General features: G+C 48.7%; 1 protein-coding gene across 4 annotated transcripts in view; it reads left to right on the top strand.

Moving 5' to 3' along the window:
* LOC139232639 (arf-GAP domain and FG repeat-containing protein 1-like) overlaps positions 1 to 21,545 on the top strand; it is a 134,269-nt gene that overhangs the window by 91,587 nt on the left and 21,137 nt on the right. For 2 of the 4 annotated variants that reach the window (XM_070863084.1, XM_070863085.1), the window contains exon 7: positions 10,913 to 11,128. The exons of 1 other annotated variant lie outside the window; for it this stretch is intronic. In XM_070863084.1, the coding sequence (XP_070719185.1) occupies positions 10,913 to 11,128 (216 nt within the window). The remainder of the gene's footprint in view (positions 1 to 10,912; positions 11,129 to 21,545) is intronic. One more of the 4 variants, XM_070863086.1, reaches the window with a different exon arrangement.

Raw genomic sequence — 21,545 nt, 5'->3', positions numbered from 1 at the left:
AAATAGGAGCAGGAGTAGGCCATGCAGCCTCTCGAGCCTGCTCCGCCATTTGATACGATTATGGCTGACCCGATCATGGATTCGGGTCCACTTCCCTGCCCGCTCCTCATAACCCCTTATTCCCTTATCAGTTAAGAAACTGTCTATCTCTGTCTTAAATATATTCAATGTCCCAGCTTCCACAGCTCTCTGAGGCAGCAAATTCCACAGATTTACAACCTTCAGAAGAAATTTCTCCTCATCTCAGTTTTAAATGGGCGCCCCCTTATTCTAAGATCATACCCTCTAGTTCTAGTCTCCCCCAAGTGGCGTAAAAATAAAACGGGGAAGGTGGCTCAACCGTGGCTAACAAGGGAAATTAGGGATAGTGTTAAATCCAAGGAAGAGGCATATAAATTGGCCAGAAAAAGCAGAAAACGTGAGGACTGGGAGAAATTTAGAATTCAGCAGAGGAGGACAAAGTGTTTAATTAGGAGGGGGAAGATAGAGTATTAGAGTAAGATTGCAGGGAACATAAAAACTGACTGCAAAAGCTTCTATAGATATGTGAAGAGAAAAAGATTAATGAAGACAAGCGCAGGTCCCTTGCAGTCAGAATCAGGTGAATTCATAATGGGGAACAAGGAAATGGCAGACCAATTGAACAACTACTTTGGTTTTGTCTTCACTAAGGAAGACACGAATAACCTCCCGAAAATACTAGGGGACCGAGGGTCTAGCGAGAAGGAGGAACTGAGGGAAATCCTTATTAGTCAGGAAATGGTGTTAGGGAAACTGATGGGATTGAAGGCCGATAAATCCCCAGGGCCTGATAGTCTGCATCCCAGAGTACTTTAGGAAGTGGCCCTAGAAATAATGGATGCATTGGTGATCATTTTCCAACATTCCATGGACTCAAGATCAGTACCTATGGATTGGAGGGTAGCTAATGTAATCCCACTTTTTAAAAAAGGAGGGAGAGAGAAAACAGGGAATTATAGACCGGTTAGCCTGACATCGGTAGTGGGGAAAATGTTGGAATCAATTATTAAAGATGTAATAGCAGCGCATTTGGAAAGCAGTGACAGGATCGGCCCAAGTCAGCATGGATTTATGAAAGGGAAATCATGCTTGACAAATCTTCTAGAATTTTTTCAGGATGTAACTAGTAGAGTGGACAAGAGAGAACCAGTGGATGTGGTGCATTTGGACTTTCAAAAGGCTTTTGATAAGGCCCCACACTAGAGATTAGTGTGCAAAATCAAAGCACATGATATTGAGGGTGATGTACTGACGTGGATAGGGAACTGGTTGGTAGACAGGAAGCAGTCGGAATAAACGGGTCCTTTTCAGAATGGCAGGCAGTCACTAGTGGGGTACCACAATGTTCACTGCTGGGACCCCAGCTATTTACAATATATATTAATGATTTAGACAAAGGAATTGAATATAATATCTCCAAGTTTGCAGATGACACTAAGCTGGGTGGCAGTGTGAGCTGTGAGGAGGATGCGAAGAGGCTGCAGGGTGACTTGGTTAGGTGAGTGGGAAAATGCATGGCAGATACAGTATAATGTGGTTAAGTGTGAGGTTATCCACTTTGGTGGCAAAAACAGGAAGGCAGATTATTATCCGAATGGTGACAGATTAGTAAAAGGGGAAGTGCAACTAGACCTGGGTGTTATGCTACATCAGTCATTGAAAGTAGACATGCAGATACAACAGGCAGTAAAGAAAGCAAATGGCATGTCATAGCGAGAGGATTTGAGTATCGGAGCAGGGAGGTCTTACTACAGTTGTACAGAGCCTTGGTGAGACCACACCTGGAATATTTTTGTGTTCAGTTTTGGTCTCCTAATCTGAGGAAGGACATTCTTGCTATTGAGGGAGTTCAGCGAAGGTTCACCAGACTGATTCCCGGGATGGCAGAACTGACATATGAAGAAAGACTGGATCGACTAGGCTTATTCTTCTAAATTCCAGTGAATATGAGAGGGGATCTCGTAGAAACATATAAAATTCTGACGGGATTGGACAAGTTAGATACAGGAAGAATGTTCCCGATGTTGGGGAAGTCCAGAATCAGGGGTTACAGTCTAAAGATAAGGGATAAGCCATTTAGGACCGAGATGAGGAGAAACTTTTTCACCCAGAGAGTGGTGAACCTGTGGAATTCTCTACCACAGAAAGTTGTTGAAGCCAGTTCGTTGGATATATTCAAAAGGGAGTTAGATGTGGCCCTTACGGCTAAAGGGATCAAGGGGTATGGAGAGAAAGCAGGAATGGAGTACTGAAGTTGCATGATCAGCCATGATCATATTGAATGGCGGTGCAGGCTCGAAGGGCCGAATGGCCTACTCCACCTATTTTCTATGTTTCTATCAGTGGAACCATCCTCTGTAGCAACACTTCCCTGCTCTTTGCATCCCCTTTGCAATAAAGGCCAAGATTCCATTGGCTTTCCTGATCACTTGCTGTACCTGCATACTATCCTTTTGTGTTTTGTGTTTCATGCACAAGTACCCCCAGGTCCTGCTGTACGGCAGCACTTTGTGCAATCTTTCTCCATTTAAATAATAACTTGCTCTTTGATTTTTTTCTGCCAAAGTGCATGACATTATACTCCATCTGCCAAATCTTTGCCCACTCACTTAACCTGGCTGTCCTTTTGCAGATTTTTTGTGTCCTCCTCACACATTGCTTTTCCTCCCATCTTTCTATGGTCAGCAAACTTGGCTACGTTACACTCGGTCCCTTCTTCCAAGTTGTTAATATAGATTGTAACTAGCTGGGATGCCAGCAATGAGCCCTGCGGCACCCCACTAGTTACTGATTGCCAACCAGAGAATGAACCATTTATCCTGACTCTCTGTTTTCTGTTAGTTAGCCAATCCTCTATCCATGTTAATAAGAACATAAGAAATAGGAGCAGGAGTAGGCCATACGGCCCCTCGAATCTGTTCCGCCATTTAATTCCATCATGGCTGATCCGATAATGGACTCGGGTCCACTTCCCTGCCCGTTCTCCGTAACCCCTTATTTCCTTATCGTTTAAGAAACTGTCTATTTCTCTCAAATTTATTCAATGTCCCAGCTTCCACAGCTCTCTGAGGCGGCAAATTCCACAGATCCACAACCCTCTGAGAGAAGAAATTCCTCCTCATCTCAGTTTTAAATGGGCTGCCCCTTATTCTAAGATCATGCCCCCTAGTTTTAGTCTCCCCCATCATTGGAAATATCCTCTCTGCAACCACCTTGTCAAGCCCCCTCATAATCTTATACGTTTCGATAAGATCACCTCTCATTCTTCTGAATTCCAATAAGTAGAGGCCCAACTTACTCAACCTTTCCTCATAAGTTAACCCCCTCATCTCTGGAATCAACCTCGTGAACCTTCTCTGAACTGCTTCCAAAGCAAGTACATCCTTTCGTAAAAATGGAAACCAAAACTGCACGCAGTATTCCAGGTGTGGCCTCACCAATACCCTGTACAACTGCAGCAAGACTTACCTGCTTTTATACTCCATCCCCTTTGCAATGAAGGCCAAGATTCCATTGGCCTTTCTGATCACTTGCTGTACCTGCATGCTAACCTTTTGTGTTTCATGCACAAGTACCCCCAGGTCCCGCTGTACTGCGGCACTTTGCAATCTTTTCTCCATTTAAATAATAACTTGCTCTTTGATTTTTTTCTGCCAAAGTGCATGACCTCACACTTTCCAACATTATACTCCATCTGCCAAATTTTTGCCCACTCACTGAGCCAGTCTGTGTCCTCCTGCAGATTTTTTGTGTTCTTCTCACACATTGCTTTTCCTCCCATCTTTGTATCGTCAGCAAACGTTACACTCAGTCCCTTCCTCCAAGTTGTTAATATAGATTGTAACTAGTTCGGGTCCCAGCACTGATCCCTGTGGCACCCCACTGGTTACTGATTGCCAAACCGAGAATGAATCATTTATCCCTACTCTCTGTTTTCTGTTCATTAGCCAAACCTCTATCCATGCTAATATATTACCCTCAACCCCGTGAACTTTTATCTTTTGCAGTAATCTTTTATGTGGCACCTTGTCAAATGCCTTCTGGAAGTCCAAATACACCACATCCACTGGTTCCCCTTTATCCACCCTGTTCGTTACATCCTCAAAGCACGCCAGCAAATTTGTCAAACATGACTTCCCCTTCATATATCCATGCTGACTCTGCCTGACCGAATTTTGCTTTTCCAAATGTCCTGCTACTGCTTCTTTAATAATGGACTCCAACATCTTCCCAACCACAGATGTTAGGCTAACTGGGCTATAGTTTCTTGCTTTTTGTCTGCCTCCTTTTTTAAATAGGGGCGTTACATTTTCAGTTTTCCAATCTGCTGGGACCTCCCCAGAATCCAGGGAATTTTGGTAAATTACAACCAATGTATCCACCATCCCTGCCGCTACTTTTGAAGACCCTAGGATGCATCAGGTCCAGGGGATTTATCTGCATTTAGTCCCATTATCTTACTGAGTACCACCTCCTTAGTGATTATGATGGTGTTAAGTTCCTCCTCCGCCGCCCCCCCCCCCCCCCCATAGCCCCTTGATTATCCACTGTTGGAATATTGTTAGTGTCCACAAACCGTAAAGACTGATACAAAATATTTGTTCAGAGTTTCTGCCATCTCCATGTTCCCCATCACTAATTCCCCAGTCCCGTCCTCTAAGGGACCAACATTCACTCTCGCCACTCTTTTCCTTCTTATATACATATAGAAACTCTTGCTATCTGTTTTTATATTTCGTGCTAGTTTACTTTCATAGTCTATCTTCCCTTTCTTAATAATTTTTTTAGCCCTTCTTTATTGGTTTATATTGCCCCCAACCCCGTGAACTTTTATCTTAACCTTTTATGTGGCACCTTGTCAGATGCCTTCTGGAAGTCCAAATACACCACATGCACTGGTTCCCCTTTATCCACCCTGTACAACTGTAGCAAGACTTCCCTGCTTTTATACTCCATCCCCTTTGCAATAAAGGCCAGCATTCCATTTGCCTTTCTGATCATTTGCTGTACCTGCATACTAACCTTTTGTGTTTCATGCACTAGGACCCCCAGGTCCTTACCGGCAGTCAACATTAACCAGCCGAACGACCACTCCGACAGGATCAGGGTCATTAGTTAGCAGCTTTTAAGGGGGAAATAAGCGGGTGGCATCGAGGGTCGTGACCCCCAAAGCACCAGTAGAAATCCCATTGAATGATTCAATCGCCAGGCACCGTGGGACCGATATTGGCACAACCCTGGTCTGGTGACAAGTCCGAGTACTGGAAATAGAAGCTGGCTCACTTGTCACTCAAAGCCTGATGAGGATTGGTGCGATCCTGTGGTCAGTCCGGCAGGTTTGAAAGAGGGCAGAGGGTACAGCCCTGTTTTCCCCCTGCCCCGGCGTACCTCTTGTTAAACAGCATTCTCAGCCATCGGTCTCAGTGAGGAGCGTGGCACTGAGTCTTGGGAGGAAATGTTGGTTTGACCCCCTGCTCCACTCGCCCGAACCGAACCAAACCTCTCTGGAAGCTCGACCCACCCCAACTACCGGGTGATTAAAAGAGGCATCGGCCCCAGCCTGAGACACGGGACGCCCACCGGCCCCAGGGCACAGCTGTCCAGGCAAAGGGCCTAAAGTTGCAGACTCTTACCTAGTCATTAAGTACCGCTTCACAATGAGACGAGGTTGATTCCTGAGATGAGGGGGTTGTCTTATGAAGAGAGGTTGAGCAGCTTGTGCATGAAACACAATAGGTTAGTATGCAGGTACAGCAAGTGATAGAAACATAGAAAATAGGTGCAGGAGTAGGCCATTCGGCCCTTCGAACCTGCACCACCATTCGATAAGATCATGGCTGATCATTCACCTCAGTAACCCTTTCCTGCTTTCTCTCCATACCCTTGATCCCTTTAGCCATAAGGGCCACATCGAACTCCCTTTTGAATATATCCAACGAACTTACATCAACAACTCTCTGCGGTAGGGAATTCCACAGGTTAACAACTCTCTGAGTGAAGAAGTTTCTCCACATCTCAGTCCTAAATGGCTTACCCCTTATCCTTAGACTGTGTCCCCTGGTTCTGGACTTCCCCAACATCAGGAACATTCTTCCTGCATCTAACCTGTCCAGTCCCGTCAGAATTTTATTTGTTTCTATGAGATCCCCTCTCATCCTTCTAAACTCCAGTGAATAAAGGCCCAGTCGATCCAGTCTCTCCTCATATGTCAGTCCAGCCATCCCGGGAATCAGTCTGGTGAATCTTCGCTGCACTACCTCAATAGCAAGAATGTCCTTCCTCAGATTAGGAGATCAAAACTGAACACAATATTCCAAGTGAGGCCTCACCAAGGCCCTGTACAACTGCAGTAAGACTTCCCTGCTCCTATACTCAAATCCTCTCGCTGTGAAGGCCAACATGCCATTTGCCGCCTTCACCACCTGTTCTACCTGCATGCCAACTTTCAATGACTGATGTACCATGACACCCAGGTCTCGTTGCACCTCCCCTTTTCCTAATCTGCTGCCATTCAGATAATAATCTGCCTTCGTGTTTTTTCCCCCACAGTGGATAACCTCACGCTTATCCACATTATACTGCATCTGCCATGCATTTGCCCATTCACCTAACCTGTCCAAGTCACCCTGCAACCTCTTGGCATCCTCCTCACAGCTCACACCGTCACTGTGATCAGGAAGGCCAATAGAAGGCCTTTAGTGCAAAGGGGATGGAGTATAAAAGCAGGGAAGTCTTGCTACAGCTATACAGGGTATTGGTGAGGCCACACCTGGAGTACTGCGTGCAGTTTTGGTTTCCATATTTACAAAAGGATATACTTGCTTTGGAGGCAGTTCAGAGAAGGTTCACTCGGTTGATTCCCGGGATGTGGGGGTTGACTTATGAGGATAGGTTGAGTAGGTTGGGCCTCTACTCATTGGAGTTCAGAAGAATGAGAGGTGATCTTATCGAAACGTATAAGATTATGAGGGGGCTTGACAGGGTGGATGCAGAGAGGATGTTTCCACTGATGGGGGAGACTAGAACTAGGGGACATGATCTTAGAATAAGGGGCCGCCCATTTAAAACTGAGATGAGGAGAAATTTCTTCTCTCCGAGGGTTGTAAATCTGTGGAATTTGCTGCCTCAGAGAGCTGTGGAAGCTGGGACATTGAATAAATTTAAGACAGTTTCTTAATCGATAAAGGAATAAGGGGTTATGTGGGGAGCGGGCAGGGATGTGGAGCTGAGTCCATGATCAGATCAGCCATGATCTTATTAAATGGTGGAGCAGGCTCGAGGGGCCGAATGGCCGACTCCTACTCCTATTTCTTATGTTATGAGACTTCTCTCTCTCTCTCTCTCTCTCTCTCACTCTACCTGTCTGTCTCTCGCTCGCTCTCTCTCTCTCTCTCTCTCTCTCTCTCTCTCTCTCTCTCTCTCTCTCTTCCTCTCTCTCTCTTCCACCCCCCCCCCCACCCATCTTTTTATTATTGAAATGAGAAATGGAGGCACACGGGGCAATCAGATGCTGCCTCAGTACTTTCCATCTCCCAACTCGGTGAGCTCCGATCCCACTCGTACTGTATTTGAGGTCTGTTGGAGTTTCGTCAAGTGAGACTTGGAAGAGTGGGGGGAGGGGGCGGTGGGGTGCGGTGCGGGGGCGGGAGAGGAGCGGTGGTAGGAAACACAAAAGTGCCTCTTGCCGCTCTAGACCTGGCCTCCGATAGCGTCCTTTGCGATCTCTCTGAAAGGTATTCTTTCTCCAAGCAGTTACCGTTCCATTCTTCTTTTTACTTTCCGGATTATAGGGGTGGGGCGGAGTGAAACATGCAAGTATTTAAATGGTTGCTTCAAGCTAATCCCTTGCTCTCCCAAATGGCCAGCTCCTGAGGCCTACCAGTGTCGCAATGCCAACTGGAAGACTCGGACAGATTGAGAAATTACATAAGAAATAGGAGCAGGAGTCGGCCATTTGGCCCCTCGAGCCTGCGCCGCCATTTAATACGATCATGGCTGATCTGATCATGGACTCAGCTCCACTTCCCCGCCCGCTCCCCATAACCCTTCACTTCCTTATCGTTCAAAAATCTGTCTATCTCTGCCTTAAATATATTCAATGACCCAGCCTCCACAGCTCTCTGGGGCAGAGAATTCCACAGATTTACAACCCTCTGGGAGAAGAAATTACTCCGCATCTAATGCTTTAAATGGGCGGCCCCTTAATCTGAAACTATGCCCCCTGGTTCTAGATTCTCCCATAAGTGGAAATATCCTCTCTGCATCTACGCTGTCCAGCCCCCTATTTGTTTCAATAAGATCACACCTCATTCTTCTAAACTTCAATGAGTATAGACCCAACCTGCTCAACCTATCAACCTATAAGTGAACCCCCTCATCTCCAGAATCAACCGAGTGAACCTTCTCTGAACAGCCTCCAAAGCAAGTATATCCTTCCTTAAATACGGAGACCAAAACTGTACGAAGTACTCTAGGTGTGGCCTCACCAATACCCTGTACAGTTGTAGCAGGACTTCTCTGCTTTTATACTCCATCCCCCTTTGCACTAAAGGCCAACATTCCATTGGCCTTCCTGATCACTTGCTGTACCTGCATACTAACTTTTTGTGTTTCATGCACCAGGAGCCCCCCGGTCCCTCTGTACTGCAGCACTTTGCAACCTTTCTCCAAAGTGCCATGACTCTAGCAGTTTTTTCCTGGCTTTCGTGATGAGAGTGAGGGGCTCCATTTCTTTGCCCTCACGCAGGTGGTGACTATTGCTGGTGACTATTGACTCCATCACAGTGCACATTGCAGGCAAAGCGTTGGGTGATTCGTGTCCTCTCACATCCTGGTGGTGAAGGCTACGTATCTTGTTCAGTAAGAACTAGGAGCAGGAGTCGGCCATTCGGCCCCTCGATCCTGCTCCGCCATTCAATGAGATCATGGCTGATCTGGTCTTGGCCTCGACTCCACTTCTCTGCCCGCTCCCCATAACCCTTCACTCCCTTACTTACCCTGGCTGGCGTCACTAAACGTTGCCATATATATAAAAAACACCTCCTGCCTGAGCGGAGATTTGCCAACTCGGCACAGACTGGGGCTTGTGCCTAGGGCCTTCCTCCCTGTGCTTTACAATCCTGACTTCGACCCACGGGACGGCCAGCAGAGTATTTGAAACAAGTCTGGGCACGCAGGGTTTGTAAGTTTGAGAGCTGTATTGGTAAATGTGTATGATTTAGGGAGGGGTTGGGGGGGGGCTCTTAATCAGCTTCCTCGTACCAGTTCAGTTTGCAAACCAATACTTCCGTAACTCTCTGCCACCATGTAACCACTGCCACCTCCTTCAGTGGTTGGCCCTGGTTCCGGCGAGGGAGGATTCCGCAAGGATGATGCTGCCTGTCTGTGGACATTGGCTGCGTTGCACCCACCCCCATGGTGGAGTAGCTGTCACTGCTGCGCTGCCATTGGGTGAAGTCCTGGAGTGTGGACAGCACTCGATTTACGCCCCCCCCCCAGCCAGAGCCGCGGGTCTCCTGGAGAAACGGGGAGAGGATGGGACCAACGGGCAAGGCCGCAGAGGAGGGAAGGCATCCATGGCCTCATGCCTCCAGGCGAGGAAGGCAGGACGATGGGGGAATACATTGCCCCGGTCAGAAAGGGGTTGGCTCGAAGCTCGCTTAATGCGGGGTGGTTTATTTAGCTTTCTGTCACCTCTGATTGTCGAAGACATTTGCCGCGGGACCAGAATTGCCGTCCAGGTGCTCCGACTATGGCCAGGCTGCTTTGCTTTGAAACTGCACATAAATATTGTAACATGAGTGTTCTGTGGGACCTGCTGATCTTCAGGCAGGGTGTGGGTCTGTCTGTCTGTCTCCAGATTTAGTGTGTGTGTGTGAATAAGCGAAGGATGTATGTGTCTGTCTTGAGGCAGTGTGTGTGTGACTGACTGAATGTGTGTGTGAGTGAGAATCTGTGCGTGTGTGACTGAGTGCGTGCGTGTGTGAGTGAGAGTCTGCGTGTGTCCATGTGACTGACTGAGTGCGTGTGTGTATGAGTGAGAGTCTGTGTGTGTGTGTCTGTCTCTCTGAGTGCCTGTGTGTGTGTGTCTCTCTGTCTGTCTTTGTGTCTCTGTCTGAGTGCATGTCTGTCTGTCTCTTGTTTCTATCTGTCTGAGTGTGTGTGTGTGTCTGTGTCTGTCTCTTTCTCTGTGTGTGTGTCTGTTTCTTTCTCTGTGTGTGTCTGTTTCTTTCTCTGTGTGTGTGTGTCTGTCTCTTTCTCTGTGTGTGTGTCTGTCTCTTTCTCTGTGTGTGTGTCTGTCTCTTTCTCTGTGTGTCTGTCTCTTTCTCTGTCTGTCTGTGTGTGTGTCAATCGCACTCTTTCGACCTTTGCCTTGATTGTTTCATCCGTTTCGTAACCGCCAACGAGCTGAGCCCGAGATGGATTAGCGCGGGATCCCGTCTCTGCAGGCTGCGATCCTTCGGCATGGCCACTTCAAGCGCCGTGGTGGCTGTAACGTGGTGCTGGTGAATAGGCTGATCCTCCGCCCGAGCGGTCCTGCGGTGTTGGCGCGGTGCCCATATTGCAATGGGTGGGGGAGGGCGGGCTCGGGTAAACACTTTGCGTCGGGGGCTTCCAGACGCCTTATCCGGGGGAAGAGTTAACCCGACACACACAGCGGCCCACAGACCCAGTTGCGCTATATCAACCCCCTGACGTACCTGTATGTGCCGCAAACGTCGGGGGCCCTGGAGACCTGCCAGGCTGTCCGTCCCCCCTTCCCCTCCCCCCCCCCCCCCCACCCCACCGCCGTGTGAACATTGTGTTTTGGTTCTTGTGTCATTTTTTTATTTTTCTTTAGTTTTTTTTTCCCTCCCATTCCTTTTTTTGTTCTTTTCTCCATTTGCAACAGGTGGTTCGAGCAGCGCTAACTTTGCAAACTTTGATACCTTCCCAAAATCTTCCAGCACTAGTTTCGGAGCGTTCGCTGTCCCCCACGCCATGGCGGTGCCCGCAATGTCAACGGCCGCCGCCGCCACCTCCGGTAAACATGCCGCCTCGCAGGCCGACAAATACGCGGCGCTCGCGGATTTAGAAAGCATCTTTAATGCCCCTCAGTCCACTCCAGGTAAGCGACAGTCAAATGGCGGTGGAGGTGGGGCGCGAGGGGGAGGGGGCGGCGGGAAGTGGGGTGGGTGGGGGGGGGGAGTGAAAACAATCGGCAAAGAATTCTAGACAGACCAGCGAGGCGAGCGTGCGAGTACTGGGACACGCAGGCTCCCCCAGGTCCCGTCCCGTCCCTGCTCGGTCCCCGACTTGTCTGATCTCGAGCCCCAGGGCGCCGCGTTTGATGTCCTGTAGTTGACTTGGGGAGTAGGAAGCGGAGATATCAGCCAAGGTTTTTGCTTCCAAACGAAATAGGAGCAGGAGTCGGCCATTCGGCCCCTCGAGCCTGCTCCGCCATTCAATAAGATCGTGGCTGACCCGATCCTGGGCTCAGCTCCACTTCCCTGCCCGCTCCCCATAACCCTTGACTCCCTTATCGCTCAAAAATCTGTCTCTCTCCACCCTTAAATATATTCAACCAGCCTCTCCGGCAGAGAATTCCAAAGATTCACGACCCTCTGAGAGAATTTCTCCTCATCTCAGTTTTAAATGGGCGGCCCCTTATTCTGAAACTATGCTCCCTGGTTCTAGATTCCCCCACAAGGGGGCACGTCCTCTTCTCCATTTGCAACAGGTGGTGCGAGCAACGCTAACTTTGCAAACTACCCTGTCGAGCCCCCCTCAGAATCTTATTCGCTTCAATAAGATCACCTCTCATTCTTCTAAACTCCAACGAGTGCAGGCCCAACCTGCTCAACCTTTCCTCATAAGACAACCCCCTCATCTCAGGAATCAACCGAGTGAACCTTTTCTGAACAGCCTCCAATGCAAGTATAATCCCTCCTTGAATACAGAGACCAAAACTGTGTACGCAGTACTCCAGGTGTGGTCTCACCAATACCCTGTACAGTTGTAGCAGGACTTCCTTACTTTTATACTCCATCCCCCTTGCAATATTCCGATTGAATTTGCAATTTCCGATTTAACCCAACGGCGCTACTACTGGAAAGCGAGCTGGTGCGTTGGCTGGGCGAGAGCGGGGTCAGGCTCCGGCTGCCGTGCGTGTGCATCCCCAGCGCCCCCTCCCACAACTGAATAGTGAGCCGGCAGTCGCTGTCGAACGACGGGACGTGTGGCTGAGGCACCGGAGATCGGCTGGCACTGATGGGGATGTCCCTCGACCCTTGCAAGAGGGAAGTTGGAGGGGAGGGGAGTGAAGAGTGACCAGATGTGCAGTGGATCGTGGGGTCGGGCCAGCGATTGCGGGAGTCGGTAGCAAGGAAGGACTTCAATTTGTTCATGTCGGAGTTCTGCGCATGCGCCACCCGGTGGCCCGGAGTGGCGCCGAACGAGGGGTGGTTCCGGATAAGGGAGTTCTGGACAAGGGAGGTTCAACCTGTATCAAGGAACATAAAGCAAAAAAGTAAAATATTTTACAGGCAGAAGGTTGGGATGGGAATAGGGCCATTAAAGGATGGACAGGAGAATACCACAGGTAACGATAGAGAAATGGCAGAAATATTAAATAATTATTTTGTTTCAGTATTTACCAGGGAGAAAGAAAAGGTGAACATGACATTGAACGATGAGATAAGTACATTTAAATAAACTAATCAGACTCAAAGAGGATAAAACGCCTTGCATCCACACATTTTAAAAGAACCTAGGGAAGAGATAGCAGAGGCATTACTACACATATTTAATAATTCGTTAGAAAAAGGTGCAGTGCCAAAGGACTGGCGGATGGTTAACGTAATACCTATATTTAAGAACAGGGATAGAACATGTTCAGGGAATTATAGACCAGTCAGTTCAACATCGGTGGTAGGAAAAATAATGGAATTCCCACTAAAGGAGAGAACAGAAGAACATCTAGAAACCAGAAGTATAATAATGAATAGTCAGCATGGATTTCAAAAGGGAAAGTCCTGCTTGACCAACCTCATTGAAGGTAACAAAGAGAGTAGACAAGGGTAATGCAGTAGGTGTAATCTATCTAGATTTTCAAAAGGCCTTCGATAAGGTACCCCATAATAAACTGATCTACAGGGTCAGAACAAGTAGCAGAATGGATCGCTAGCTGGCTTCAAGACAGAAAGCAGAGAGTCGGGGTAAAGGGCAGCTATTCACAGTGGCAGAAGGTGGGTGGTGGTGTTTCACAAGGATCAGTGCTGGGATCATTGTTGTTCACAATTTATATTAACGATTTAGACTTTGAAAATAAAAACACAATTTCTACATTTGCGGATGACACCAAATTGGGGTGATAGTCAATACTGAGGAGGACTGCAACAAATTGCAGGGGGACATTAATAAACATGCAGGATGGACACATAATTGGCAAATGAAGTTCAACACAGATAAACGTGAGGTTTACATTATGGTAGGAAGAACATGGAGGTCATGTATTACTTGGAGGGTGTGAGTCGAGGTGGGGTAGAGGAACAAAGGGATCTCAGATACAAATACACAAATCACTGAAAGTTGCAACACGGGTTAGCAAGGGCATAAAAAAGCAAACCAAGAACTAGGGTTTATTTCTAGAGGGATAGAATTGAAAAGTAGGGAAGCTACGCTAAACCTGTATCGAACCTTGGTTTGACCACACTTGGAGCACTGCGTACAGTTCTGGTCGCCATATTATAAAAAGGATAGGGTGGAGAGGGTGCAGAGAAGATTTACAAGGATGATACCAGAAACGCGAGGGTATGCATATCAGGAAAGGATGAACAGGCTGGGTCTCTTTTCTCTTGAAAACAGAAGGCTGAGGGGTGACCTAATAGAGGTCTTTAAAATGATGAAAGGTTTTGATCGAGTGGATACAGAGAGAATGTTTCCACTTGTGGGGAAGAGCATAACTAGAGGCCATCAAGACTGATTCCCGGGATGGCGGGACTGACCTATCAAGAAAGACTGGATCAACTGGGCTTGTATTCACTGGAGTTCAGAAGAGTGAGAAGGGACCTCATAGAAACGTTTAAAATTCTGACGGGATTGGACAGGTTAGATGTAGGAAGAATGTTCCCAATGTTGGGGAAGTCCAGAACCAGGGGACACAGTCTAAGGATAAGGGTAAGCCATTTAGGACCGAGATGAGGAGGAACTTCTTCACCCAGAGAGTGGTGAACCTGTGGAATTCTCTACCACAGAAAGTTGTTGAGGCCAGTTCACTAAATATATTCAAAAAGGAGTTAGATGTAATCCTTACTACGAGGGGGATCAAGGGGTATGGCGAGAAAGCAGGAATGGGGTACTGAAGTTGCATGTTCAGCCATGAACTCATTGAATGGCGGTGCAGGCTAGAAAGGCCGAATGGCCTACTCCTGCACCTATTTTCTATGTTTCTATATAAGATAGTCACCAAGAAATCCAATGGGGAATTCAGGAGAAACTTCTTTACCCAGAGAGCAGTGAGAATGTAGAACTCGCTGCCACAGGGAGGGGTTGAGGCGAATAGTATCGATGCATTTAAGGGGAGGCTGGACAAGCGCATGGGGGAGAAGGGAATAGAGGGTTATGCTGATAGATTTAGATGAGGAAAGACGGGAGGAGGCTCGAGTGGAGCATAAACGCCGGCATGGACTGGTTGGGCCGAATGGCCTGTTTCTGTGCCGTATATCCGATGTGTAATCCTGTGTTATGCTGGTCTTGCCAGCGACGCTCCCATCCCAGGAATGGATAAAAAATACTCTTGCAATAGAACATGTGGGGAGGTCTAACAAGGCAAGGGAATACACATTAAATGGTAGGACACGAGAAGTGTAGAGGAACAAAGGGACCTTGGAGGGCAGGTCCACAGATCTCTGAAGGTAGTAGGCCAGGTGGATAAAGTGGTTAAGAAGGCATATGGAATACTTGCCTTTATTGGCCAAGGCATGGAATACCAGAGCAGGGAGGTTATGCTTGAACTGTATAAAACACCAGTTAGGTCACAGCTGGAGTACTGCGTGCAGTTCTGGTCACCACATTACAGGAAAGATGTGATTGCACTGGAGAGGGTACAGAGGAGATTTACCAGGATGTTGCCTGGACTGGAGAATTTTGGCTATGAGCAAAGATTGGATAGGCTGGGGTTGTTTTCTTTGGAACAGAGGAGGCTGAGGGGAGACCTGATTGAGGTGTATAAAATGATGAGGGGCCTGGATAGAGTGAATAGGACGGACCTATTTCCCTTAGCAGAGGGGTCAACAACCAGGGGGCATAGATTTAAAGTAATCGGTATGAAGCTTGGAGGGGATTTGCGGAGAAATGTCTTCACCCAGAGGGTGGGGGTCTGGAACTCACGGCCTGGAACTCACTGCCTGAAAGGGTGGTAGAGGCAGAAACCCTCACCACATTTTTAAAATACTTGGATGTGCACCTGAAGTGCCGTAACCTGCAGGGCTACAGACCGAGAGCTGGAAAGTGGGATTAGGCTGGGTGGCTCTTTGTCGGCCGACGATGGGACGAAATGGCCTCCTGCCCATTTCCATGATATGAACAGTGTAGGTCCTGAATTTAAAAAAAAAAACTCCACCATTTTGTTTGACCTTGCTACTCTGGTACATCCAGGTCTCGTTGCGAGTCTTGAAGTACTATTTCCACTCCCCCCTCCCCCCACAAACTCTCACACCTTGAGCTGCCGAGTCCTTGCTGAGATATAGTACTATTGGTTAATATCCCCCTCCCCTCCCCGCCATCAGTGTGCAGTCCAGTTTCTGATTCTTCCTGTCTGAGCATGGTCAGTGAGTGATGCCTGGCGATTGATACCGTCCGGTGTCCCCGAATGGTGATCAGGGGCAGGTTCCTCCGGCTGATTTTCCGTTTCCCATCCCACAGCTGCTGAAGCCAGTTGTCAACTTTCCACCACAGCGCTGACTTGGGACAGAATGTTTTTTAAACGGATGTGAAACTTTTAAACCTTGGCGCTCAGAGAGATTTGGGTGTCTCCTGTGCAAGACACTCAGAAAGCGAGCGTGCAGGTACAGCAAGCAATGAGAAAGGCAAATGGTATGTTGGCCTTTATTGCAAGGGGGTTGGAGTATAAGAGTGAGGAAGTCTTGCTACAACTGTACAGGGCCTTGGTGAGACCACACCTGGAGTACTGTGCACAGTTCTGGTCTCCTTATCTAAGGAAGGATATATTTGCCTTGGAGACGGTGCAACGAAGGTTCACCAGACTGATTCCTGGGATGGGGGGTTGTTCTATGAGGAGAGGTTGTGTAGAATGGGCCTATACTCTCTGGAGTTTAAAAGAATGAGAGGTGATCTCACTGAAACATCCAATTCTGAGGGGGATTGACAGGGTAGATGCAGGGAGGATGTTTCCCCCCGGGCTGGAGAGTCTAGAACCAGGGGTCACAGTCTCAGGATAAGGGGTCGGCCATTTAGGACTGAGATGAGGAGGAATTTCTTCACCCAGAGGGTGGTGAATCTTTGCAATTCTCTGCCCAGAGGGATGTGGATGCTGAATCTCTGAATATATTCAAGGCTGAGATCGATAGATTTTTGGAGCCTAGGGGAATCGAGGGATTTGGAGATCTGGCGGGAAAGTGGAGTTGAGGTCGATGATCGGCCATGATCTTATTGAATGGCGGAGCAGGCTCGAGGGGCCGAATGGCTGACTTCTGCTCCTATTTCTTATGTTCATCAGCCCAGATCCGGGAGGGAATTAAACCTGTGAGCTTCTCAGTCTGTATGGCTTTGTACCTCACTGTCATTGTAACCCATGTATAAACTGACCTAAGTTGTACACCGTGATAACATTGACCACTAGGTGGTGAACTTGTGGGAGACACTCCTAAAAGGGGAAGCTCCACCCACCTTCATCACTTCAATGCTGGCAAATAAAGGTTACTGGTCACAGAGTGACCACCTCTCAAGTATGGGCCTCGTGTGCATTTATACTGTATAGTAAGGACATATTATTGGCGACGAGAAACTGGGATTTAAACCACGTGAGCATGGCCACTAGCAGCACAGACGAGAGGTACTGTGTTGGTGATGATTGGGATGATTTTATTGAGAGACTACAGCAAAGTTTTGTCACTAAGGAATGGTTGGGACAGGATTCGGCCGACAAACGCAGGGCTCATCTCCTGACGGTTTGTGGATCCAGAGCGTACTCCCTGATGAAGGACCTTCTAGCGCCAGAGAAGCCGGCGGACAAGACGTTCGAAGAGCTCAGTAAGTTGATCGGGGAACACTTTAAACCGGCGAGCAGCATGCATATGGCGAGACACCAGTTTTACACACACCGGCGGCGAGAAGGGCAAAGCGTTCCAGACTTCGTGGCAGATCTCCGGCGACTGGCGAGCCGATGTAAGTTCCCAGATGCAGAGCGGAGATGCTGCGAGACTTTTTTATTGAGGGCATCGGGCACGCTGGGGTTTTCAGGAAACTGATTGAGACCAAAGACTTGACCCTGGAAACAGCGGCTTTGATGGCCCAGACATTTATCTCAGGAGAGGAAGAGACCAGAATGATGATTAACAATAATCTTGGTTAAAATGCAGCAAATGGACAGGGAGTCAACATTGTTAACGCGGCACACAGTTCTCCAGGCAGACAGGGGCAATCGGACATGCCCCAGCATGTAGTCGAACCCAAAGGGGGAATTCAACAGAGACAATGGCTAGCTGAACGGCGATTCATGCCATCGCAAGGGACAATGCGGCCAGTAATGGGGCCATCAACACCTGTTAATGGTGCGCTTAAGGACAGTTACAGAGACAGTCAGAGACGATCGACTGGTAATGGACCTTTTGTTTCCAACAATGGCTCATGTTGGAGGTGTGGAGGCAAACACACAGCCAGAGTTTGCAGGTATCAGCAATATACCTGCAGAAACTGCAATGTCAGCGGTCACTTGGCGCGTATGTGCAGGAAGCCTGCAGCCAGGTTGATGTACGAGGAGGACGGGCCTGATGTAAGCCCTACGAGGCCAAATGGACTCTGGGAGAAATCTCTGGAAGCTAAAGTTCAGCGAGTTCATGTAGAGCACATATACAGTTCATACATCAGGACGCCACCAATAGTGATGAAAGTGCTCCTCAATGGCATCCCAGTATCAATGGAGATAGACATCGGGGCCAGCCAGTCCCTGCTGAGTATCAAGCAGTTCGACAAGTTGTGGGCGTCCAAGGCCAGGAGGCCAAAATTATTGCCAATTGACGCACAGCTACGGACATATACAAAGGAGATCATTCCGGTGCTAGGCAGCGCCATGGTAGTCGTGACCCACAAAGATTCGGAGAACAGGTTGCCAGTCTGGATTGTCCCAGGGGAACGGTCCCGCACTACTGGGGAGGAGTTGGCTGGCTGTCACGAACGGGAAATGGGGCGATGTCAATGCAATTTCTTCTGTGGAGCGAGTATCATGCTCACAGGTCCTGGACAAATTTGACTCTCTATTTCAACCCGGCATTAGCACTTTCATGGGGACCAAGGTAGTGATTCACATAAACCCGGACGCCAGGCCAGTACACCACAAGGCCAGAGCGGTGCCGTACGTGATGCGGGAAAAGATAGAAGGTGAATTGGACCGCCTGCTGAGGGAAGGCATCAGCTCGCCAGTCGAATTCAGTGATTGGGCGAGCCCAATTGTGCCGGTGCTCAAGGCGGATGGGTCGGTCAGGATATGTGGCGATTACAAGGCCACCATCAATCGGGTGTCACTCCAAGACCAGTACCCGCTACTGAGAGCGGAGGACCTCTTGCGACGCTATCCGGTGACAAACTTTTTTCAAAATTAAACCTGACCTCAGCTTACATGACCCAGGAGCTGGCGAGTGAGTCGAATAAGCTGACCACCATCACGACACACAAGGGGTTGTTTGAGCACAACAGATGTCCATTTGGGATTCGCTCGGCCGTCGCGATCTTTCAACATAATATGGAAAGCCTCCAAGTCGATTCCAAGGACAGTGGTTTTTCAAGTCGACACCCTCATCACGGGTTGTGATACTGAAGAACACCTCCTGGAGGAGATGCTATGCAGACTGGACCAGGTAGGTGTGCGACTGAAAAAGGCGAAGTGCGTCTTCCTAGCTCCAGAGGTAAAATTCCTGGGGATGAGGGTAGCAGCAGACGGGAATCGACCTACTGCGTCCAAAACAGAAGCGATCCAGAGAGCACCCAGACCCCGTAACACGATGGAGCTGCGTTCGTTCCTGGGGCTCCTGAACTATTTTGGTAACTTCCTTCCCAAATTGAGCACGCTGTTAGAGCCGCTACACATGCTCCTCCGCAAAGGTCGTGAATGGGTCTGGGGGGATAGCCAGGAAAGGGGTTTTGATGGAGCACAAAATTTGTTATGCTCCAACAATCTGTTAACGCTATATGACCCATGTAAGAAATTCGTTTTAACATGTGATGCGTCGTCCTATGGGGTCGGGTGTGTGTTGCAGCATGTGAATGCCAATGGTCAGTCACAGCCGGTAGCTTATGCCTCCAGAAGTCTGTCCCAGGCAGAACGGGGCTACGGGATGATAGAAAAGGAAGCGCCTATATGCGGGGGAAAAAAAATGCACCAGGACCCATTTGGCAGGAAATTTGAGCTGGAGACAGATCACAAACCCCTAACGTCCCTTTTGGCCGACAACAAGGCCATAAATGCAAATACATCGGCCCGCATACAGAGGTGGGCACTCACGTTAGCCGCCTATGACTATACAATTCGGCACAGACCGGGCACTGAAAACTGCGCCGATGCACTCAGCAGGCTCCCACTAGCCACCACTGAGGGGGCAACTGCGCATGCTGCTGAGATGGTCATGGCTGTTGAAGCTTTCGAAAGCGAAGGCTCACCCGTGACAGCCCGTCAGATTAAAGTCTGGACAAATAGAGACCCGCTACTGTCTTTAGTCAAGAAATGTGTCCTGAATGAGGACTGGGCAGCCACGTACGGGGCATGCCCTGAGGAGTTTAAACCATTTCACAGGCGCAAGGATGAACTCTTGATTCAGGCCGATTGCCTACTATGGGGAAACCGAGTTGTCATGCCCCAGATGGGCAGAGAGATGTTCATCAGAGAACTCCACAATGAGCACCCGGGCATTGTCATGATGAAGGCAATTGCCAGGTCACACGTTTGGTGGCCAGGGATAGATGCAGACCTGGAACTTTGTGTTCGCAGGTGCAACACGTGTGCCCAGCTGGGCAATGTGCCCAGGGAAGCCCCCCTTAGCCCCTGGCCTGCCAAGTCATGGTCACGCATCCATGTGGACTACGTATGTCCTTTCATGGGAAAAATGTTTTTGGTTGTAGTAGACGCCTACTCCAAATGGATCGAGTGTGACATTCTCAATTCAAGCACATCCTCTACCACAGTAAAAAGTCTACGGGCATGTTCGCTGCCCATGGTCTACCAGACGTCTTGGTCAGTGACAATGGCCCGTGCTTTACAAGCATTGAATTCCAGGACTTCATGGCAGAAAATGGTATCAACCATGTCAGAACGGCACCGTTCAAGCCGGCCTCAAATGGCCGGGCAAAACAAGCAGTGCAGATAATCAAACAGGGGATGCTCAGAATCCAAGGAGGTTCCCTACAAAGCCACATATCACACCTCCTGTTGGCCAATCGATCCCGACCACACTTGCTCACAGGGGTCCCACATGCAGAGCTGATAATGAAAAGGACGCTCAAAACCAGGTTATCCCTTATACACCCCACCATGAAAGAAATTGTCGAGAGCAGGCGCCGGTCACAATGTGATTACCATAACGGGAATGCGAGAGCACAATGTATTGATGAAAATGACCCTGTCTTTGTCCTCAACTACGCTGCAGGGCCTAAAGGGCTCGAGTGTAATAGGATTCTGGTAGTTAAACTTACCAATGGACAAATCTGCCGCAAACACATGGATCAAACAAAAAGAAGGTTCAGCAACCCCATAGAAGAAGCAGAGGAAGAACACGATGTAGAGTTTACTCCTCCACAGGTGACCGAACACCGGAACCAAGTGGAGGAGAGCCCAGTCACTGTGGGCAGCCCGGACAGGCCTGAGGCACCGCAAACAGCAGACACTCAGGCCAGCGCCCAACAACCGGAGCCCCAACTCAGGCGCTCTACAAGGGAGCGTAAACCACCAGAGAGACTTAACCTGTGATCCCAATAAGACTTTGGGGGGGGGAGGTGATGTCATGAATTTAACTGTCATTGTAACACATGTATAAACTGACCTAAGTTGTACACCGTGTGAACACTGACCACTAGGTGGTGAACTTGTGGGAGACACTCCTAACCTGGACTCCCAGGTATAAAAGGGGAAGCTCCACCCACCTTCATCACTTCAGTACTGGCAAATAAAGGTTACTGGTCACAGAGTGACCTTCTCTCAAGTATGGGCCGCGTGTGCATTTATACTGTGTAGTAAGGACATATTACTCACCATGCAGCCCAGTGACCCAGCCAGCAATCGGTTGCATGATGCCTTCATTGTGTGGTCCATCCCTCTT

The sequence above is a fragment of the Pristiophorus japonicus genome, chromosome 20, assembly GCF_044704955.1.
Source record: "Pristiophorus japonicus isolate sPriJap1 chromosome 20, sPriJap1.hap1, whole genome shotgun sequence".
In the NCBI taxonomy this organism is placed as follows: Eukaryota; Metazoa; Chordata; class Chondrichthyes; family Pristiophoridae; genus Pristiophorus; species Pristiophorus japonicus.
Note: the sequence above shows the minus strand (reverse complement) of the source record. Positions and strands in the feature narration are given on the sequence as shown.